The sequence below is a fragment of the Chelonus insularis genome, unplaced genomic scaffold, assembly GCF_013357705.1.
Source record: "Chelonus insularis isolate UGA/USDA-ARS -01 unplaced genomic scaffold, ASM1335770v1 contig_137_pilon, whole genome shotgun sequence".
NCBI classification, from domain to species: Eukaryota; Metazoa; Arthropoda; class Insecta; order Hymenoptera; family Braconidae; genus Chelonus; species Chelonus insularis.
The window spans coordinates 22,039-46,291 of NW_023276377.1; the positions used below are offsets into that span (position 1 = coordinate 22,039).

The 24,253-nt window shown below is 29.9% G+C and overlaps 1 protein-coding gene and 1 long non-coding RNA gene across 3 annotated transcripts in view; one reads left to right on the top strand and one right to left on the bottom strand.

The window, feature by feature from the left end:
* Window positions 1-14,167, bottom strand: part of LOC118074632 (uncharacterized) — a 16,730-nt gene extending 2,563 nt beyond the window's left edge. Inside the window, exon 1 of one of the 2 annotated variants that reach the window (XR_004691220.1) lies at window positions 14,135-14,167. This is a non-coding gene — a long non-coding RNA (uncharacterized lncRNA). Of the gene's footprint in view, window positions 1-689; window positions 873-14,134 lie in introns of those variants that run through there. The other variant, XR_004691219.1, reaches the window with a different exon arrangement.
* LOC118074631 (phytanoyl-CoA dioxygenase, peroxisomal-like) overlaps window positions 1-21,317 on the top strand; it is a 25,349-nt gene extending 4,032 nt beyond the window's left edge. The window contains exons 3-6 of the mRNA XM_035096010.1: window positions 19,602-19,996; window positions 20,343-20,544; window positions 20,613-20,774; window positions 21,030-21,317. Coding sequence (XP_034951901.1) covers window positions 19,617-19,996; window positions 20,343-20,544; window positions 20,613-20,774; window positions 21,030-21,170 — 885 coding nt within the window. The 5' untranslated portion in view covers window positions 19,602-19,616 and the 3' untranslated portion in view covers window positions 21,171-21,317. The remainder of the gene's footprint in view (window positions 1-19,601; window positions 19,997-20,342; window positions 20,545-20,612; window positions 20,775-21,029) is intronic.
* The last annotated feature ends 2,936 nt before the right edge of the window (window positions 21,318-24,253 follow it).

The following is a 24,253-nucleotide window of genomic DNA, read 5'->3' on the forward strand; positions in this document are numbered from 1 at the left end:
TAATTACATAAAATAAGACGAAGATTCATGACCAAGATATTTGTGCATTTTGGTATCACTGTAGCTGAGACAATATTTGTTTTACTAAAAAATAATAGACTTTTGGAGATATTTGGTTTTTCCATTTTTCGATAGGCTGTTTATATATTTCCAATCTTAGATAAATTTTTAGTGAGGAATTCATTTCATATAGATATGATTCAATTTTTTTAGCAATGTTATTGCTGTATTAAGATGTTTTGAATTTTCAGAGTATGTCATCCTATGTAGGTAATTTAATTAGTGTGTCGATACTGGTTCCATTATCGACTATTAACAAAGTCTCGATGTCAACCTATTTAAGCACTACTCGCGGAAGTGCTCGTTAGAATTGATAATTATGAACAGTATGTTTACGAGAGCACTATATACATTTTCTCTCAGCAAATTCGTTACTCTCATCAATTTAACTATGTTGAAAATAACATTACCCAGCATGAAATACTTCCAAATATAATATAATCAATATTTTCAGAATCTAGTGCCCGTACTGTATAAGCTACTCGTTAATATTACCTTTCAGCTATGAACTCATCTGTTGAAGTAATAAAATCATTTGGTTGCGGTTAGGTGCTCGCAATTCTTTTTAGTCATTATTTGAAAATTTCATTTTTCAAGTTTGTAAGAATCTTTGTTACGTACAAATATACCTTTTTCATGAGCTCTGGTAGAAATCGTTCTACGATTCCGAGTAAAGTCTCAGCCGAGTTTTGATAAGGTCTTCCTAGTTACGTTACTAGTTGAGCCTGATTGAGCTTTTCGGGTTAGATTCATCCAATCAAAGTCATGTTAGATAAAAATCAGGCAATTGGAATTGATTCCACCCCATTGAATCCTTGCTAAAAATATGTTAAATTTAAATTATACTACAATGCAGCTATTTGTAAATATGTTATTTCTTAATTTATTGTATAGGAAAAAGGTACACATATGGTATATTGATTGTATTGTAGCAGTAAGCGTAACATAGTCATTGCTCATTTTTTTCTTAATGTAGTGATGGAATAATATTACGTATAGAGTGATTATATTCATCTTTGAAAACTTGACTCTTTATATTTTTTCAGTATGTATGTAAATAATTCATCTATTATATCTCAATGAACAAATTTTTCTACAGTAAATGTAATGCCATCTCTCTATTGATACAAAAAGCCATAACAATTTTGTTCACATCTAACCTCTTGCTTAAAAAAAATATGACGTTGAATATTGAGTGCAATGATTTAATCAATTTTCTAAAGGATATTGAGTAGGTGATTTTAAATGTGAAATGAAGATAAATGAAAAAAAAGTAAATAAATGTGTGCTTTAAACCAAAATAAAACCTAGAATCAATAAAGAAAGCATTGAAGAAATAAATCGAAAAATTCCTGAAGGAATGATGAGAGTTCAAGATCAAGGAGGAGAAAGGATAGTAAGAAGAAGTAATGATGACGACAATGATGACTTGAGATACGTGCAAAACATCATTTATCGCTCGATTGTATTTATGTGTGGGTTTATGATCTTTCTATTTATTATGATGGGTGTTATTGCAATTGGATACTTTTGTTATCTTAGTTAAAATAAGCATTGGATTTTATAATTATTTGAATGATTAAAGTTAAGAATCAATTAATTTTCAAGTATTCTTAAAACTATGTTTAATATCATGAGAAACAAGATAGTAAAATTTATAAAATGATAAGATTCTCTTTAATAATAATAAATTTAGTGACTGATGTAATTTATACAAAAATTTGAATATAAAATTTTTTAAAGTGATTTTAGCATTAATGAAATCTTTTCTAGTACAAAGAAAAAGGTTTTTTCTGTGTGAGTTGTTTGGAGGTCAGAAAAATAAATAGTCATCAAGAAATCATATTTTACACTAAATAACAATTCAAGAGTCTTTAAGTGTATTGAACTTTTAAATAAATGGTTGTATTAATCTCTTTCTTGAATTCCTAAAAAGTGACTATGAAAAAATTTGAAATTATCAATAATATCAATATAATATAATATAAGTACCATGGCGTCGTAAAAATGACAGAAATATTGCGGGTAATCACATTACCTAGTATTGTAAAAAATTTGGTAATTATATAGTATTACTCCGTCACTTTCGATTTCGTTGGAAATAAAGTATATTGTACTTTTAATGATGCTGATCAAGAATATGTGTATATATATATAAAAATTTAATTATTTCGATTTCTACGATTCTAATCTTCTCGAAATCTCTCATACGAAATATACAGTCCAGTCAAATTAGACTTGAAATAGTAATTTTCCAACCTCGGTCAAACTTGGCAAATTTAGTATGCCTAGAAATATTTCAGCCAAGTTTGACCAAGGTTGGAAAATTTCCATTTCAAGTCTAACTTGACTGGACTAATACCTGTACAATAGGATACGTATTGTACAGATAAATAAAGAAAAGATCTATGAAGTAGGTGGAGCTAGGGAAGGGGTGATTATACTTCGGAGCAATATAAACGAAAAAAAAAATTTTGAGCAAAATTGCTGTTTTTATTTTCGATTGATTTTCTCACCTACGATCTCAATTATAAATAAAAATTTTAATTCGCTCTAGAAATTTTTTGTTTATATGGATTTGTTGTTTAAATATACATCTGAAATAAAATTTATTAGTAACTCTGTCCGAAAATATCCTTCAGCTGGGCTGTAGACAGATTTCCCCCTAGAAAGTTTCTAGCAAATTTATCTCTACAAATGACGGCGTCGAAAATTGATGAATTTAGTTAATTCAGGACTCAATCGAAAGCTTATTTTATTCTTCACATCAGAAAACAACAATATAATAACATTAATTACTTCATCATAATTTAAAATGAAGATGAAGATATGCACTCATTTTTCACTAGATTTTAGAGGTGTCATGGCGGATACCGCGGTCATCGGCCATCAACGAGAAAATGATTTATTTCAAAATAACCACTGTACCTATACTGTAAATCGTTGTTTTCCGATGTCCATACTATTGTTCAGGATATTTAAAAAAATATTTTATAATAAAAAAACGAATAAATAGAACACAGTTTCGTGAGAAAAATTTCAGGTAATCATTCACAGAATCGTATTTTTTCCATTCTCGACAGGTGGCGCCGCAATGGTCTCTGAAAGACATGGAATGATTATTGATTTTTACGATAGTGTGCATCAAAATTACTGAGGGCCCTATTATAAGACAAGTGTTATTTCTTCTGTCGCAGTCTTACTCATTCCATCTTTCTGCGCACATAAAAAAGTATGAGTAGAAGTAAGAAAGCCATAGATTTCTATTTTTATTATTTATATGAATTTAGAATTTGTTATTTAAATATTATCATGATCAATAATCATTTGTCATTAACAATGTTGAATTATTTTGAACACAATTCCATATTATCAACAATCATTATTGACTATTATATTGTCTTCAATGCTATTTTTACCATTTCAACACAAGTTTAAAATTTTTTTATTGCTGATTCTGTTTTTTAAAGTTTTTTTTCCTATGAAATATCGTTATCATTTTCCTATACAATTATTCTAAACATTTGATATTCATATTTTTCAAAAGATCTCGAAATTCCGTCTAAAAAATGGTATAATTTATAAATTGCAGAATTTAGGTAGTTCACCATTTTTTCCAGTTTTTCATTCTGCATAAAAAATGGCTGGACCGATTTTGCTGAAAACCTAATCAGTTCTAAGTTACATAATTACGTGTCAAATGCAGTTGGTCCCACATCGATATCATTTTTTGTTCTCGAGATAATCGAGGCGAAAAATAATTCCGACCGCACGTACGCACATACGCACATACGTACATACACACACACAGACGTCCACGTAAAAACTATCGTATTGAACTCTGGGGACCTTAAAACGTGGAGATATGTCAAAATTAGCGATTCGCAAAATCGGACCCATTACTATAACTTCCCACTGGGAAGTTAATTATAATCAATGTTTGTTGAATCCTTCCAAATCCATGTGATGTACACATTACTTAATCAGTAAATACAATTTTTAATTGTTTATAACAAATTCGTATTGTTATAAATAATGCGTAATTGTTAAAAGTCATATTTAGTTGTGAACAATTATGTATAGTCAGTATCGACTTAATTTTTAAATAAAATTGTTATTGTTTGACTTAAAAGTATTTTAGATAGCTAACCTTTCATTTTTTTATTAGTTATTTGTTATAAAAAAAACGGCTCGAACGAATTTGTTCAAATTTCACTGAGATCTTCTTTTTGATAATATCTTCCGAATTAATTTCGGTTGAAGTCGATATCTTAATCCGAAACGTGCACGTTTTCATGGGGATATGATGAAAACTCAAATTTCACCAATCGACCCAATTTCAATAACTTCCTAATGGGAAGTTAAAAATCATTGAAATCGGATTATTTTTCGATTTTCTAGAGCCAAAAAACGGGGGACCACGAAAGTATGAAATTACCAAAAAAATTTGTTCTTTTTTGGTGTTATTTTTTTCAATTGGAGATTCACAGACTCAATTCAACCGAAGTGAACTATAAACCTCAATATGTATTATAAACAAAAAAGTTCTATCCTCGTCATGGTATGTGAAATATTATGTATCAGTATCATATCTTGACATTTTGACTGAAGAAAGTAGAACATGACTGTTAAAATCGATATATCAGTCGTCCAGTTCCAATTCGGCAGGTAAAGTCAATACACTTACAACTTACTATTAAATGAATATAAACTATAAGAGATTTCTGAAATGAAAATTTCTTTATCTTCTTTCGGTGAGTCTTTTTTCAAGTTATCAAAAGTATTGACAACCTTCACTTGCACTCTTTGTAATTAATATAAAAGTTAATTAATTGAATAGATTATTAATCGAGCCACACAGAGAAAGAAGTAAATGGCGAGCAACTGGAATTCTAGTAGTAGCCATAAGACAAGCGAGCAAAAATGGAGACGGTCGGCCTGTACAGTAAAATTTACTTTACGTTTCCAGTCAAAATATTTATGCGGTTCAACTTTACCGTAAAGGACCAATCTCTTTACACGCTAAGTCCACTTTAATTTATGTCAATTAGAAGTTATACATTAATATATTTCTCAATTTTTTTATTCTTACGTTTATTAGGGTAAATATAATAATGACTTTATAATAATGTTGCATTTATTTTAATAATATTAAAAAATTTTCGACATAATATATGTATGTATACATAAAACTAGGAGTATACAAATCGTACATTGTGGCCATAATATAATAATCACATAAACTTTTTATAACAATTAAAACAAAAATTATACTCACTGATTTATATGGCTCATTTAATCAGAATTATATTTGTTTTATTATCATTTGATACATTTTAAATTTGAATTGAATTTTTTTTCCTAAAAAATTTTGTCCACTCAGGGATTCGAACCTATAGCTACTCGCACGCATATGACTTAAACCTACAAATCAACCCACTTAACTATTTTAATACTTCTTTTATAAACAAGAATATTCGAATAAGCAAAGAAAAAAAAACGATCGAATTCATTAATTGGTACACAGCATTTACATCACGGCGATTGATGTCAATTTTTCAATATTTAGAAATCTGTACGCCGACAACAAATTCTTATAACTAAATATGAGATAAAAAAAAATTCCTTTGCTGTGAGGTTTCATTTAAATCCACTAAAATAATAAACCCCGAAAATTTTTTCTGTTGATTGTAAAGGTTTTTTAACTTCACCATAATGTCAACAATCCTTCAAAAACGATTACAATTCATAATATTTAAAGTAAAATCAATATTATCATTTTTCTCCATGTATCTCTTGTACGCTTTTCTTCGAGCATTGAATTGCGAAGAGATTTTCGGAAAAATTTGAGTGTTTAGTAATAAAACACCCAAGTGTGTTCGATACCATAAGTCACAGTAGAGAGAGTCACAGATGAGGGGTTCTACTGTATGTTCGTACGTGCGGTCGGAATTATTTTTCGCCTCGATTATCTCGAGAACAAAAAATGATATCGATGTGGGACCAACGGCATTTGACACGTAATTATGTAACTTAGAACTGATTAGATTTTCAGCAAAATCGGTCCAGCCATTTTTTATGCAGAATGAAAAACTGGAAAAAATGGTGAACTACCTAAATTCTGCAATTTATAAATTATACCATTTTTTAGACGGAATTTCGAGATCTTTTGAAAAATATGAATATCAAATGTTTAGAATAATTGTACAGAAATATGATGACAGTATTTCATAGGAAAAAAAACTTTAAAAAACAGAATCAGCAATAAAAAAATTTTAAACTTGTGTTGGGATGGACAAAATAGCGGTAAGGATAATAAAATAGTCAATGATTATTGTTAATAATAAGAAATTGTGTTCATAACGATTGAACATTGTTAATAACAAATGATTATCGATCATAATAATATTTGAATAAAAAATTTTTTAATTGTTATAAACAATAGAAATAGAGATCTATGCAATATATTTGAATTCTTTTAACGCGTAATTTTTTCTTTTGCTAAAAAAAAGTTACCAACAGTACGACATGAATGGAAACTCATTCTTTTTGTTTATAACAATTAAATCTGTTATAAACAATGAAAATAGAGATCTATGCAATATATTTGGATTCTTCTAACGCATAATTTTTTCTTTTGCTAAAAAAAAATTACCAACCGTATGACATGAATGGAAACTCATTCTTTTTGTTTATAACAATTAAATCTGTTATAAACAATGAAAATAGAGATCTATGCAATGTATTTGGATTCTTCTAACGCGTAATTTTTTTTTTATTTTTTCCACTGGGAAGTTGGTCGTGTGGACCTTTCGGGTCGCACCCAGACCACTGCAGAGCACTGATATTTTTAATTTGTTATAAACAATTACTAATGGGAAGTTCTTCGTGTTAGTACAGACAAAGTGTGCTCTGACATATTATTGTTTTGAAATCTTTGTTTTTTACGGCGGATTTCTACAGCCAAAAAACGAGGGGACCGCAATAGTATAAAATTACCATTTTTTTGTATCTAACTCTTTATATTATATCATTCTCTACGGTTGGTGTCAATAATTTGCATTGAAAAAAAAATACTATTGTAATTTTTATGGAATTATTGTTTAAGCGAAAAAATCGATCGATCCAAACAATGGTGAATAAATATGATTTTCTACTTATTATGTAATATTTTTTATTATAGAATAATAAGAAATAATTATATGTGTAATTATAAAATCTGAATAATGTACACATTAATTTCATCTAAAAAGATATGAATTTCGTATACAAACTATCGTCGTGCCAGTCCCTCACTTATAAAAATTTTAAACTGTTCAACTATTGAGCCGGACATAATTCAATTAAACAATCAATCGAGAAGTTAAGAACGATCCTATACTTGCTATAACAGTAAGTTTAGGATTTTGTGTAAATTAGTTTTATTAATAAAATCAATTTTTAACTCTAGTTGATTTTGAGTATGTTAAGTAGTAAATTGTGATGATGGTCCGGCCAATCAAGTTTTTTTACTATGAATCTAAATGTTATATATTATTTTCGCACGTTAAATGTTTCACTTGTGTTAGAATGAAACACTTTCAACAATTGATGATGAATAGGGGTGATGAAACACGCCACGCGTCCAGTTAGGGTTAAAACCCTAAATTATTAAGGAATGAAATAATTATTTTTATGATATAATAATTTTTAATAAATGAAATTTTCTAAACTTACGTCTTCCCCTCAGGAAATTTTTTTTGGAACACATGATTTTACATAACGACAGCAATAAGCATTAAAATTCAATATTAACAAAGGGGTCATCACCCCTTGCTACATTTTTTATTTGTGAATTTTTGTTTGTGTTATTTATTCAATCATTAATTTTCATCATATTATTTTTATTCTATGGCTTTTGATATAGGGTATTTTTGAATTGGTATTATTATCCAGTTATTTCCTATTTACTAGATTAACATTAATTGTTCTATATAATTATGGTCTAAATATCGAAAATGGCTGAATAATAAAATTACTTCAGAAATTTATTATTTATGCATCCGTGCATTCTATTATATGACTAATTTACAATATTCTTTATTTATTATAAATAATTTTTTATCACGAAACCGACTCTCACTTTCAAATGATACAAACGTAACAAATATATATGTACTCATTTATTTTTATTGTATGCCAATTGAGTCTTTGCGTTTTACAATATTTTTTTTCCAATTCTTTCTTTCCCTCTCTCCGTTGCCTCACTACTTAGTTTTCCCCATATTTTTCCCATCCAATCTTCCCTCCATCATTAGACCGCTTTTTTTTTGTTTTTCCCATACTAGTTACTCTCCCCTTACCTTGTTTCACCCACTTTTCCTACCTGCCCGACACACTATTGTGGTCTACGGTGGTCCGAGAAAAATCATGTTTATGACTTTTTGTCTCGGCTGGGACTCGAGAACCCGCGACTCATTGTGTGACAAGCTGACGCTTATCCATGAGTTCACCGCGTCGGTCAAACGTAACGTATACATATATTGAATATATTGTTGTATAACGTTGCATTTATTATACTTAGGTACAAAATTGGAACAATTTTTTTCCAATAAGATTGTGATTTGATTTTAGTGTGAAAATAATTTAATCAACTTAATGATTGTCATAACTACCTATGACGACATCACAGTATTAACGCCCAGTCGAATCATCAAAGTCTCTTTAGTCATATTTAGTTAAAACAGTCTTTCAAACCCTTCTCTATTATTAGGAATTATTAGATGTGGTGGAGTTAAATGAAATTACTAAACAAAAAAAATAGGTCACTACAAGAGTTTCATATTTTTTATGATAGCATAATACATACTAATCGCGTTATTTATTTACATTAATATTAATATTTCATTTCAGTGTGACATAGTCAAATTTGATGGACTCAAAAATTACCTGTTGGAATGATTCGTTTGAATTTCAACAAGACAATATAATTTTTTATGTATAATACTACAGGAATTAATAGATAATTTAAATCTGCATGATATTATAAATTTAACGATCGCCCTACTGCTTTTTTTTTTCTTTAGATCGAGAAAATACTTGAAATTTATTATTGATTTCGATACATTTTTTTGTGACCTTGACACAATCATTCTCCAACTATGACCCTCAACATTAAAGAATAACCCTCCTCTTTTGTGACTTATCAATCTCTCATAAATATCGATTACTTTCTGTCATGACTAATTTTTTATGAAACATACATCTCATTTATTATTCATAACAAGAATATTTATTTTTTTTTTTTAACAAGATAAAAAAAAAAAAATTAAAAAAGATGTTTTTTTGCAGATATATTCTTTATTTTACTATCTCTCATATAGTATAACCAACATTTAGATTTATTGAATCATGCTAGAATCATGTAACATTTTGTCTGTGTCAATGTGTCAGTCCTTTAGTAAGCGAAATATTATTTAATTCTGGCAAGTAATTGTTCTTAAAAAAAAATATACACTCGTACATATATTCATACTATATGTATAAACTTAAATATCGTTATAAAGTAACTTTTGAAGCATAAGAATATTTTCAAATTTTTAATTACGATTTTTAAATTCATACAGCATTGGTCGATGATTTTCTAATAGAGAATTAATCAAATTAACAATCAATGATAAATGCTTTTTTTTAATAAAAATTATCTCGAAATTTGAAAAAGTTTTAAAAATATATTGGAAATAATTATAAAATATTCTTGTATTAAAAAATTGAATAAAAAAATTAAGTAGTGTCGACAGTTGTTTAAAAAAAATAATTACATTTATTATTAACATGGATATACAGAATATTGAAATTTTACGCAACTCTTAATATTCTTAAATAATTATAATATATCTAAAAAAATACTCATGTATATTTGTATATGCAACAATATTTTGTAAAAGCATCACAGCTTTATAATACACACTTTTAACTTTTTATGAAAAAAAGATTAGACTAAATCAGATTTAAATTTAGAGATATTTTAAGATGTTCACGTTTATTAATTGAAACTTTATCTATTTCTTTTAAAAAGCCATTTACCACTTATCATGTTAAAAAATTTATTAAGACATAAATAATAGTTCGAGTTTTAATATTCAAATATCTATAACTACACGGAGAAAGAAATTCACTTTATACGAAAAATATTCAATTCGATCATTAACATCAAAATTTTAAACAGCCGCGAAGAAATTTTTCTTCGAAATGACAAATATTCCATAAAATTTTTCTTCTGAAAAATTTTTTCGTCTTGTTTCAGTTTCAATTCCGTTTGAACTTTCTCACTAGCATATGTCTTCAGTACATTTTCAGATAATTTTCAGTGGCTAATATTGGTTTCGTCTTGTTTCCGTTCGAAATTCGTCCAAAATCCTGTTTTCAGTCTTATTTCAGTTTTTTTGCCGTCCTTTATTTTCACTCGGGAAATCATTTCATTTAATTAAATAAATAAAATAACATTTGTTTTTATACTTGTCGTAACATTAAAACAAAAAACAAATTGTGCTTTTGATAATAAGATTATTGGATTGAATAAAATATTATCTTGAGAATTTTCTAAGTTCCTTTTATTGATTAAATAAAAAATTATTTCATTTAACAAAATTTTTTTCTTAATGTATAATTATTTGAATGCATTTAGTGTAAGTCGCAAATTTAAAGTAATATATTATATGATGTTGCTTATTTGATTAACATTATAGTAATTTTTCTAATTAGTTAGAATAAGATCTGATTTGGAAAATTTGAACTTGGTTTGGATATAGCTATGCGGGTTAAGGCACAATTCTTCAAATTGAGCCATCCCCGGTTTCGAATCCATTGGAAGAAGACGAAAGAGTATTTCATTTCTAATTGTTCTTTCCTTAGGACCATCAGTTAATTTGATAGTTCTTCTAAACGATTAAAATACAACATGAATGAAATAATATACCAATAAAATATTTCTTTTTAAATGATTAATAATTTTAATTGACTTTTAATCATTTTTCGATTAAAATCAAATGTTATTCGGCTCAGACAGTTGACATGGCGCAATGTACTTATACACATACTAATACATTTTTAAAGAAAGACATATGTTTAAGTTGAAATCAGCTTTTAAAAATTTTTAGACCTGGTTTGGATTTGGGAAATACGACTTAATTTTTGATCAATTATTGCGTATGTAGCTCCAAATAAGGTCAAGAAAATTTTTAGTTTTGATCTACTTTTTACCTTTTTTTAAAGTCGAAATCAAATCTTATTTTTCGACTCGGGTAGGCTTGCGCATATGGTTCCGCATAACTATGCGACCCTAGTAAAATTTTATGAATCTTTTTCTCTATGTACACGGAGATAATCTGCACCAACCGTACGTAGAAAGTGACAAGTCCACATTTCGAAGTTTAGAAGTAAAAATATTTCTGTTCAGCAGTGAATTTTGGGTTATCCTAAGCAATTATTCTACTAAGACACCTCTTAAGTATCAAATTAACTTACAATAATTCAAAATTTTCTATCGAATAGAAATATTTTTACTTCTAAAGTTCGAAACATAGACATGCCACTTTTTGCACTTACATTTAGTGAAAAAATTCTCTCCGTGTACATGATGAAAATTAATACCAAACATTTTTATTTCATTTACGATGAAAATATTAGCTTTCGGCTAAAGCTTTACGTGTAATGCTGAGTCAAACACAGAGTTTTGAATTTTATACACTAATTTTTAAAATTCTTTACTCTGTCAGAATCTATTCGTTTTTAGTAAGAGCGAGAATGGCAAGAACAGAGAGAGAGAGTATTTATGTGGTAGGTCAAAATATTTAAGGACAAGGTTGAATGCAGCATTATAATAGATCTTTTCTGTTGACAAAAAAAAGGTTTCCGTGATGCGTTCGAATGGTTTTGCTTCCATGAAAAGAAAACGTTTTTAGTATTGGAAAAATTAGAATTATTTCAGGTCGCAAATTATATAAACAACATTTTCTACTGTTAAACATATATGTATGTTAGAACTACTATCATGTAATAATCAAAAATTTGAAAGACAAAGAAAATTAAATATTAATTTATAAAAAGAAATGTAATACTATAAGAAAAAGTTTAATTATTTTAAAAGATTAAAAAACAGCTAACAGAAAATATTTTTGGCACGATTCATAGTCTCTGTTACTGTCGCCAAACTTGGACGCCAGGAGGTCTGGCCAAAAAATGATACTTTTCTTATTGTATATATGTATATTAAATACGAGGACGAAAGCTGATAATTTTTTTTTAGATTAGAATTTTTAATTTTCTTATTATCAATTGCAACGAATAAAATCTTTTATTGACACAAGTGAATGATTGGTTTGAGTAGAAATTTGTCAATAATAAACTCTATCTATTGAAATAGGAATGCAAGCTAAAAATTAACTGTAAGATAATTGAAACACTGACCGTCATAGTTCAATTAACAAAGAATTTTGGTAACTTGATTATTATAAATATTTGCCATCCATTCTTTTATGGCATTTTTTTTCTGAAAATATGAAATGAAATTACAAGAAACCAAAGAATTGTCAAATTTGTTGAAATTTAAATCATTTTGCGTTAAATAATAGTGTAAATAATATTTACAAATATTCACGTTTATTCATTTAATAAATCTATTGCTATTAGCAGAGTGATACCAACAGCAGATGTAAAGAGATCCAAATATGTACAAAGTTTAGTCGATTAATACTACGTCGTTAAATCAACTATGTTCGATAGTTAACATAAAGTAAAATTTGACTGAATCAATAAAATATTGAACTTATTCAAATGTCTTTCCTTCAATCACATTATATACTATGTATAATGAACCGGTCTTCTCTAATAGATAAATTCTCTACACTTCAATCATATTTCAATTTGAATGGAATTTCAATTAAATCGTAGTTTTGTCCCCAAATAAATATTGTATAAAAACATTTAAGAATAATAGAACTTATATATCAGATTTTTAGAAATTATTCCTATCAAAATACAAAAACTAAAGTCTCGAGCGGAAATAATGTAATTTGGCAAAAAAAAAAGAAATTTTCTGAACATTTATTGTGTCGATTCATAAAATAAATTGTAAGAAACTTTTTTCACTTTTCTTGTTTTATTACCCAATTGCAAGTGACCAAGTATTAAACTATTACTGATTATTTTTAGAGCTTTGAATAATTATTACGCAGGATACATCAACGGAATCCCTTTTAGGTTGGACAGTATTTTTACATTTATTAGAAAAAAAAAATTTTCACAGATTATTATTATAAATATTTTTATCTTAAGATGACCTTCAATTGAAATAAAAGTGTATACTTTTTTTGAAGATGAATCAAAATTAAAGAGAGTTAAATTAAAAGTAACTGGAGCTACAGTAATAAATATCATATATCCTATAATATACTTAAATTGTTATAAATTAAGACTTAAGAAAATATTATTCGTGTTTATAATACTGAAAAAAAGTATAAGCATTCGAACAGGCCGAGGATCACCTCAGAATATCGACAATTATAAAAATAATTAAAAACTTGAATATTTATTTCTAGTAAACTTGCAAGTACTGCTTAGTTTAAAGAGTGATTCCTATTTCGTAGATATTGATTAGTAATTTCTTCTTCATTACTTATTGTGGAGAAAAATTATCATATTCCATTATTTGATTTTGTTATTACGTTAAATATAAATTTTATGAATTTGAATCTTCCATAACTTAATAAAGTTTTTCAAATGATTATCTATTTGTATAATGGAAAATAATATACACTGTCAATAGCTTTACGGATGTGGCTTTTGTCGATATATCCAAAGGTCGATCCCACGCATTTTTTACTAGTAAGGTTATAGACCTTTCTGTTTAATTATTAACATCGTACATCGATTGTGTCTACTTCGTTTCGTAAATAAGTTTCTTCGTTACTGTCTATCTCATTTTTTTATCACCTTCATTCGCTAATATTATGTATTTTTATAATTATAAAAAATTTTTAACTACTATTCAAATGTTAATTGAAATCAAGTCTCTTTAAGATATTTCCAAACTTACCTTTTCGTTTTTTCGTTAAAAATCCCTTCTAAGTTTTCGTCATAAAATTTTCAGATTGTTTATTAATAAAAGAAATATGTATAAAACTTTTAATTATTTGTAATTCATTAACAATTGATGGTACTTTTATTTATATTATTTCTTCATTATATGTAAAATTCACCGATCAAAATAATTTACTTCATTACGTTAGTATTTTAATATAATATTTTCAAAGAATATCGTTTGTTAAAAGTAAGTCAATCAAATATTTATACACCTTTTCTCAATAATTCTATAAAAAATTTTTTTTTTTAAATTACTTGTTATTTCATACAGAATATAAACAATAAATAAACAAAGAAATTGTATAATAGAGTTAAATTGAAACACAAATAAAACGTCGGACGCGTTTGTTCGACGTTTGGTCAGGAACGCTACCAGTCGACAATGAATAGTTCCTTTGATGCCACGTGCTGATGGCGAATAGAAAACGACGCCGACGCAACCTGACAGTCTAGCGCCGCGCGCATCAAATGACTTGTGGGAATGAACTTCATGTAATATGTGTGTTCTTTTTCTTCTCTTTCACAATGATGCACATAACATCAAACTTGTCAACTACTTTTCCCTATAATTTCAATGACCACTGAGTTTTTATTTCTTTTTCTTTTACACAGAGAAAAAAGTAAATGGCGAGCAACTGGAATTCTAGTAGTAGCCATAAGACAAGCGAGCAAAAATAGAGACGGTCGGCCTGTACAGTAAAATTTACTTTACGTTTCCAGTCAAAATATTTATGCGGTTCAACTTTACCGTAAAGGACCAATCCCTTTACACGCTAAGTCCACTTTAATTTATGTCAATTAGAAGTTATACATTAATGTATTTCTCAATTTTTTTATTCTTACGTTTATTAGGGTAAATATAATAATGACTTTATAATAATGTTGCATTTATTTTAATAATATTAAAAAATTTTCGACATAATATATGTATATATACATAAAACTAGGAGTATACAAATCGTACATTGTGGCCATAATATAATAATCACATAAACTTTTTATAACAATTAAAACAAAAATTATACTCACTGATTTATATGGCTCATTTAATCAGAATTATATTTGTTTTATTATCATTTGATACATTTTAAATTTGAATTGAATTTTTTTTCCTAAAAAATTTTGTCCACTCAGGGATTCGAACCTATAGCTACTCGCACGCATATGACTTAAACCTACAAATCAACCCACTTAACTATTTTAATACTTCTTTTATAAACAAGAATATTCGAATAAGCAAAGAAAAAAAAACGATCGAATTCATTAATTGGTACACACCATTTACAATTATAAGTACATTCAGAGAGGACTTTAGCTCCAGAAGGAGATAAACTATTTTTGAGGAAAATTATTTCTATAATTGTAATATACGGATTTTTCAATGCCAACATTTTGCAGCAAAACTTACAGTTATATCCAAGTTCACAATCGACTAGATTTTTAAATTCATATGGTTTAATAAATGTATAACTATTTTTAAATCATGTATCACTCAAACAATTAATGTATCGTGAAGAGGAAAGTTGATTATCAGTCAGTGATTGTAATGTAATAATATTATTTTTCAAGTGTAAATTTGAATCATCTCGTCATAGGATACTGTCCGAAAGATGTGTCACAAAGTTTCTCCATGTTTTAAACCCAAAAACATTTAATAGTTGAAGTAGTCCAGTAGCCCTTTCAGGAATCATCATTATTCCAACTTCTGTATCTGGTGGTTTGGCACACGTGACAGCTTCAGAACAATGTCCAGTCCATAAATCCATCAAAAGTACAATTTTTTTTCAATATTCGGAAGAAATACATTTTTCAATCCGATTTTAGGTGTTCGAAAAACAGTTAGTATGTAAACGTCCAGAATATATCATATAGTATAATGAAACAATTGTGGCAAAGGTTTATGTCGCCACAATAGAAAGGAGAATAGTTATTTGGTTTGGGGTTGATAAGGGATTTTTTATTAATGATTATTGTAGGAATATGAGAGTGATGGTTGGGTTCTCTTCCTTTTGGTGAACTGTTTCGGGTTCTATTGCAGGGTATGCGGATGGGGTAATTTCTGCTCTTTGTTAACTTACCTTTGGTCTGTGCGATGACTAGATGTGATGTTATTTCTATGTCATGAGAAAAGCAATTGAAATTTGAGTCAGACGAATTAATCAACAAGCAGCAAAGCCAAATTATCCGGATTTAGCAATAGAGACAACGCAGAGGAAACTCCCTCAGATCTCTCCAGAAACAAGTGTGATGGTGTGGCCTCACAAAGGTCAGAGGTCACGTCGGTACCTTGCGGCGCGCGTTCCGAGTATCCTCTCTCTGTAATTGCATGCAAATCACTAAGACTACGGGTAGAAGGGAGGCCTAGGGCTTCGAGATAATTGCATCCAATTCTATGATTGTAGATAATGCAAAACTTTATTTCGCTTCCCCGCGAGTAGGTTCTTACATTAATTATACAATAAGAAAAGAGATTATCCTCAAATATTGAAACTTGACCTTCAAGCAGTGATAGATAGATCTGAATGACTTTAGAGAAATTTACAGATAAACTCATTAGGTTCGCTCGGCGGTTATATAGTGGACGATCGTAGTGTTTTATACATAATAAAACGCACCACCCTAAAGTCTATGTTAGAGGATAAAACACCCAGCTCACCCAATCCTGTAGACTCTGGTGTCCTGGTGGATAACCGAAGAGGTAGTCTGCTCCTTCGACGACTCGTCTAGCGGTATGTAGACTGCTCCTCCACACTGTACTCAGGTGATCTCGAGTTCTTTCTGGATCCTGGATCCTGGCTGATCGCGTTACTTGCGTCTTTCCATTTGCACCAGGTGCTTACCAGTTGACTGTTCTAGTCTACGTCTGATTGACGACTATATTTTTCCTGCGTGGCGTCGGAGCTAGCTGGTGTCGGTTGCTCCCACATGGTGCATGCAAGGCTTTGCCCCTTTGCAGAGAAGAGATACCAGTATAGAAGTCCAATGCTGTGTTAGAGATCCGGACGAAGTTTCGGTCAACATGTCGGTAATCTCAGGTCACAATATGAAACTTTCTGTGAACCCATCGAGCGATGGCGCTGCAACAGTTTATTCCAGCCACGCCCCTCGATCTTAGAGAGAAAAGAAATAAGATTTGTGTTCTCTTTTACTCTCATTACAAGAATCCTAAGCCAGTTTATTTTCAAGCACAAATTTTTAAATAGAAAAGGTCCAGCAATGTTCGCAACATACATAGAAGCTATAATACCAATTTGATATTCTTGTAACAACTCAGAAGTAATACACTCGACTACAGAAACGTAAGTTTTGTGGTCAAGCCTATCAATGTTACGTTTTCTTTTTTCATTTGTCTCATTTCTATCTACTCAGAAGATTCTACTTACTGTGATAGATAGGACTTCGAGAAGGCCCTATTGTTTGTGGGATAAAGGCTGTTGGGACAATAGGGGTTTTATTGCCCCAGAAAAATTTTTAAAAAACTATATTTTTTTCGCTCCCTACTACCCGAGAACGAGACTAAGCTCCGCCCTTCACTTCAGCTCGGCGAGATGCCGGGTTGGCGTGCCATCTTGCGGTCATTTTTATAAATGCTGACTACTTTTCTTAGCTCCCATAAGGACTGAACTTCTATACTGGTCTCTCTTCTCCGGTAGCAAGTGAATGCCTGGGTTGAGAGAGGTCGCCATTTTAGGAGAAGAAACAGAACCTCGATCCCTCGTGTAACAATAATATTTGAATTGAAATTTTTACCTAAAGAAAGTTTTCTAGATTTCGATATGTCTACGTGTACATTATTTGGTATTAACATCGATGCTTCTACTCGTGGACCAAGTTTTTCAGTTGGTTCTTTTAACACAAGAAAAAAAGGGGTGAGGAGTTTTTTACCGGTTGATAACGTTGGTTGTGTGGTATAACTGTGAGTTGTCGAAGAAACCGTTTGAACTGTACACTTTTTTTTTCTCCTTCTGGAGCTAAAGTCCTCTCTGAATGTACTTCTAATTGAAAGCTATTTCGATCAGAATTATATATGTTGTCTAAACCATATGATTGAATTTTCGATTTTACATCATCAATGAACACTTCTGATGTTTGTTTTAATATTTTACGATCATTAATCGTTCCTGATGATATGAATGTGTAAATTATACGAGAAACAATACGATAAGCTCTTTTGAATGATAGTAACCACGTTGAAGATGCTTGAAAACAAAGATCATCAAATTGATGTGCCCAGCGTTTTAATTGTCGTGTAGACTGTACTTTTTTAAATTTTTGCTCATTATTATCGATACTTAAATTTTTTTGCTTACCAATATGCCAATACTCAACTGCTCGTAATTTATAATCATAACTTAAGCCCTCTTCATTGATAGTTCATGCTCCATCAGACACTTTTGATTCATGGATGCATATTCTTCGTCTTCTATAATTTCTGGTTTCCGATCCTTATATGATTCTTTTGTATGTAATAAGTGTTACTCCGTAAAGTAACCGAAAAAAATTGAGGGGCTTAACTTTCATTTTCAATGGTCAAGTGTTGACTGTAAGTTTTGCTGCGAAATGTTCGCATTAAAAAATCCGTATATTACAATTATAGAAATAATTTTCCTCAAAAATAGTTTATCAGTGACTGTAATAGTAATGATATCTATGTTCGCCTACATGACGACAACAAAAACATATTATTTTAAATAATCATAAACTATTCAGTCTCTAATTACGACGAATTTCATTCGGTGAATATTGTGATTATAAATAATTAATCATTAACAATTTGGAATTTTTAAATTGCGATTTTGTTTACTGTCGTTAATGTTATTTCGAAAATTGCAAAGACACGTATAGTGTAAATTTCTATACTCTTTCGATTGAAGTTGATTCCATTAAAAAATAATTTTTAGTTTTTAAGTTATAGTTTGTTATTTTTAATAAAAAAGAATGTATATCCGCAAGTTTCATAAATATCTAAATGAAGGTATTTTTCATCATTTTTTATGTTGTTTGTAACGCATAAGGTCGTTTTGGAGAATTTCGATTTGAAATATGTGAAAATTAAAAATCACCTTTAAAGGGCGTCAAGTTTGGGGGTTATTTTCATCCCTTCAAAAAGTTTTTCCGTGGAAAAAAAAATACTTAGTTCATCATTTTTAATGTAGATTATTATATAGAAGCTTCAGCTAAATCGACGGTGACCCCCTTGCAAGGTCTCCTCACGGTGATACACGGTGTTTCTTTGTCTTAATTTTTTAAAAAAAACTTTTATCCCTCTCTATGTTCAAAATATAGTGATAAGTTTCCAAAAAACTATCAGGCGTTTATTTATTATCTAAATTTACGTTAATAAATACGTTTTTACATTTTTACTCTGTCAATAGTTTTAATTAAAATCAGGTAATAAATATTAATATATATTTTTACAGAAAACGCAAATCAAGATGTCTTCCATCAGTGACAACCTGTTTTATACTCGAGATATAGGACGATTGACATTAGATCAACGTTTATTTTATGAGAAAAATGGATACATAGTAATTCCTCAACTAGTCTTCCCGGAAATATTAAGGAAATGCAGTCAGAGATTTGACGATATTGCTTCTGGTAGAGTGGATAAAGGGCACATAACTGTAATGAAAGATATTACTGATAAGAAATCCGTAAATAAAGTTCAAGACCTCAATTTCGACCAAGTATTTCGCCAATACATTGAATATAAGAAAATTTTAGATATTGTCGAAACTTTTACTGGACCTAACATTATTGCTGCTCACACAATGTTAATTGCTAAACCTCCTGATGCAGGTTCCAGAAGTAGTAGGTAATATTCAAAATCATCAATCCATGCATAATAACATTAAATTTAAAAATCCTTATATCAGTCTTTGACATTGTCGGTATAAATAACTATCATGTCGTTTGAACAATTCTAATTATCTCGTTATTTGTAAAAACTAATTTATGTAATCTAATAAGTAATAATTAGCTGAAAGGCTGGATTTTCGTCCGAATGATAGATTTGTTTGAAAACATCATATAAAATTGGCAAAGCTGGGGTCATAATGAAATTTTAGTTACATTCAAGTAGGACTAATATTAAAACTAAATGAAACAATTAAAATAGGTTATATAAATACTTAATCAAATTAGCTAATAAATATTTTCAGACATCCACCTCATCAAGATTTGTATTATTTTCCTTTTCGACCAGCAAATCGAATAGTTGCTGCTTGGACAGCAATTGAACGGTGTGATACTGAAAATGGATGTCTTTTCGTTTCACCTGGATCACATACTATTAATAAATTGCTTCCTCATACTTATCCTCGAGATTCAGATGCAAATAATAAATTTTACCATGGAATTCAAGTAAGTTATTGAAAATCTATTAATAATATAATATTTTTTTTCTCTCTTAATACTACATATCATTATAGGAACTCCCCGATTCAACCAAATGGATTGATTTAGAAATGGAACCGGGAGATACGGCATTTTTTCATCCTCTATTAATTCACGGCTCCGGAGTTAATAGATCGAATCGTACAAGAAAAGCTATATCTTGTCATTATGCAGCTGCAGAGTGTCATTACATTGATGTAAGTAAGAAAAAAGTTTTATCCTTGACCTTTAGGGTGCGGGAAAATTTCAGTACGAATTGATCTCTTAGAATATGTGAAATGTATGCATAAAATCAGTGGATATCTTAGATAGAGTCGCTGACCTGACTGCTGGTTTATATATTGACCACCCCCGCAGCCTAAATGTTAAAAATCGATTCGTTTCATATTGTATACTAAGGTAAAAATTAAACTTTCAATTTTATGGATCAAATAGATATACGTTTTTTTTAGGTTACCGGAACAGTGCAAGAAGATCTTAAAAACGAAATCCTTGAAATGGTTAGCAAGAAATATCCAGGACTAGATGTTGATTATACAACAATCTGGCGTTTTAAGTCTTCCATTGTTCGGGGAATCCGATCAATTTTGTAAATTTACTTTTATTCCATTGATATTAATTATTAATATAATGACAGTCTCAACTTCATTTATTCGTAGTAACAAAAATGAAGTTTTATAAAAATTTGTATCATGCGAAAATGTAACAATACAAAAATTAAAGTAAAAAAAATTTACAATTAATAAGGATTTAATGATGTTATTCATTGTTAAGTGTTATCAATTATTAATAAATATATTATAACAATAAAATATAATTTGGTATGGTAGCAGCGGAAAGAGCTTCTGAGACTTGAGCAAACATGGGGTTTTTGTAGATATTAGAATCAATTCTAACATCAACGAATAATATTGTGGGATCGTTTTCCTAATGAACTTTGTTATGTCTGCTGGTTCTCGGTCTAGCTCGAGTTTAAGTTCGCAAACTTTTCTTCAGGATGACTGGTTAACGTCCGAAAATGTCGGACATAACGTAAGGATATTGTTAACTGGGAATAAAATATGAGGTAGGGGATTATAATAAAGTGGAGACTTTACTGGTTTGTCTAATGGTTTGTCTAATGAGATGATCGCAGCGAGGCTGTCTTAATTAAATTACAACTAGTTAACATATTTACCCGCTCTCTTAAACTAAATCAGTGAATAGTCACTGAATGTTTCAGTGAATTTTAAATTTGCTAAAATATCGGTAGATCTAAAGATTATTAGTTTATTCGGAAATATTTTTACTATCAATTTGAGCTGTCACTTTTTCCCATTTTCACATTATATAGGAGTTCCCGGGGCAAGACGGATCCCTAGATTTTTTTAATAAATGGGGAAAGACGGATCTCTTGATTTTGGTAGAATTAAATTTTTTTAATTGCATAACTTGACATAATTCTTTAAACGTATGCGCCACTAGTTTCAAAAATGGCCAGGGTTCGCAGCACTAATAAAATTCGTAATACGCGGTAATTTGAAATTTATAGAGGGCGTTAGCAATGTTTATCGAGTTGCTATGGGTATATCGGCCTTAAATTGAACATTGTTGTACTCAAATTCAAATTGCATCAGTTCAGCAATAGATTTTTGTAATTAAATAATATCATGGTGCGTAACTATAAAAAAGTAATAAATGAAATTGGGATGAAATTTTACTGGCAAATGCCATAAGGGCAATTGTACATAGAGTTAAAGGCGTTAAATCAGCATCATTGTGTGATGGAGTTTCAAGTATCACATTAATAATCTAAATGAATTAATAACGTCAAAATTTCAATTCTCAAATCAACTTTATTAGTCTTTTTTTCTTCTTTCTTTTCCATTGGAAAGAGCCTGAAAAGTACCAATCAAAACCCAAAAAGAGCTGGAAATGCCAAGAAACTGGGAGGTCATGAAGCTAAACAAATTTAGAGATGATTACAGCATCGAAGTTCTCAATAACATTTCAATATAATGAAATTCTTTTAGTTGAATGGTCTTATTTCTTGGAGAAAATTCTCCAAATAAATGACTGACTACGCATCCTTTCAAAATTCAAATGTGATTCTCAAATAAATGATCTAATATCAAAAAAACGATCAATTCCACCTTGCGTGAAAAATTTTCAAAAATAAGTTCAATAGCTTCTGCTCACTGTGCAAACTAAATTATCAAAAATTAGGCTCACAGTTACGCATACTATTCGAACAAAAAGAATAGGATACCATGGGCATCTAGGATCTCACTTTGTTTCACTTTGGCCAATAAATAAAGAAAAAGATTCCAGTACAAAGACTCTAACCGTGTATATCCTACGGTAACTTCAAGAGGAAAATTCTCGAACTAGAAGTTACAAAAACTCTGAATTCAACAGAATTCAGAAAGAGTCAACAATCAATCATCATCGTAAGAAGCGAGTCTATTCATATGAACTATTTTAAATTGACCATTCGAAGTTTTGAATCATATACGGACCTTCCCAAATTGATTGAATTTTTGGACATTTACTTTGATCTTTTCAAGCAAAATACTAATTGATTGATTTTTAAAATCAAAATAAAAACTACTTAATATGATTTCTAAAATTAACTGAAGAAAAATTATGAATTAATTTTCCGTAATTTTTTTTTTGCAAGAAAATTCACACTCTTTTTCCCTGTGGCCAATTCTACCACACAACCTATTTTTAATGCGAATAAATTGCCTGAGATGTTTTTAGTTATTTAGAGCCAAAAAATCGATAACAGATGAGCTACGCCGCAGGATGTAGTTAGGAGAGGTACACACACACAAAAGACACTTTTCTTGAGCTTTATGATTGTTCCATTATAAAAATAAAATTATTTTTCACGTTAACAATAGCTTATTAACAATGTTAAAGCTTAACTGAACGTTATTGAGCCTGAATAGAATTTGTCAAGAGCTTGTAACAATTATTTTATGCAAAAATAGAAAGAGCGGTAATAAAACACGTTTACTTGAGCGTCGCGTGAGCGTTAATAGCTGCAAACACTTTGTAACCGGCGTCGGTAGACCTACCACAATAATAAGACACCTATCATTGGCTTGGTTGAAGAAGACGAGCTGTAATTAGTTGAGCGCTAAAAGAAGAGCTAGGATAGGGCGAGCTCGACTGAGCACGAGCTGGGACGAGAGCGAGTCCAGCTGACAGGTTGCGATTAACCTTTCGCAACAATGTTGTATGCTATTAGCACCACTAACATTTTGATTGATTGTCTCGTGGTCATTCTGACCTTTTGATTATCCTAGATGATTGTGCTGCTTCTGAACTTGTCCTTTGGACCATTCCAACTGAACTCTCAACCCTGCTGAGGCTGAAACCTCATGTGCTAAGGTCATCCAGTCAGTTTGACCCTCCAGAGCAAGTCCATAAGCAAGTTGAATGTCTATGAATTGGTCGAATGTTCTCCGAAGACTACTTCGTCTTCTCACTGCTGTGAACTGGAAGGCTAAGTGTCTGATGATGATTATTGTGATGATTGTGCCCTGGAAGACGCCTGATTGCTGCTGCCTGATGATTTTCGATGTAACAGTGAGTGGAACATTGTATAATGTTTGGAGTTACACTCTTTACATCTGTTCTTGTTGGTGCAGGCGGGTGTATTGTGTCTTTCAAGACAGTTTTTGCACAG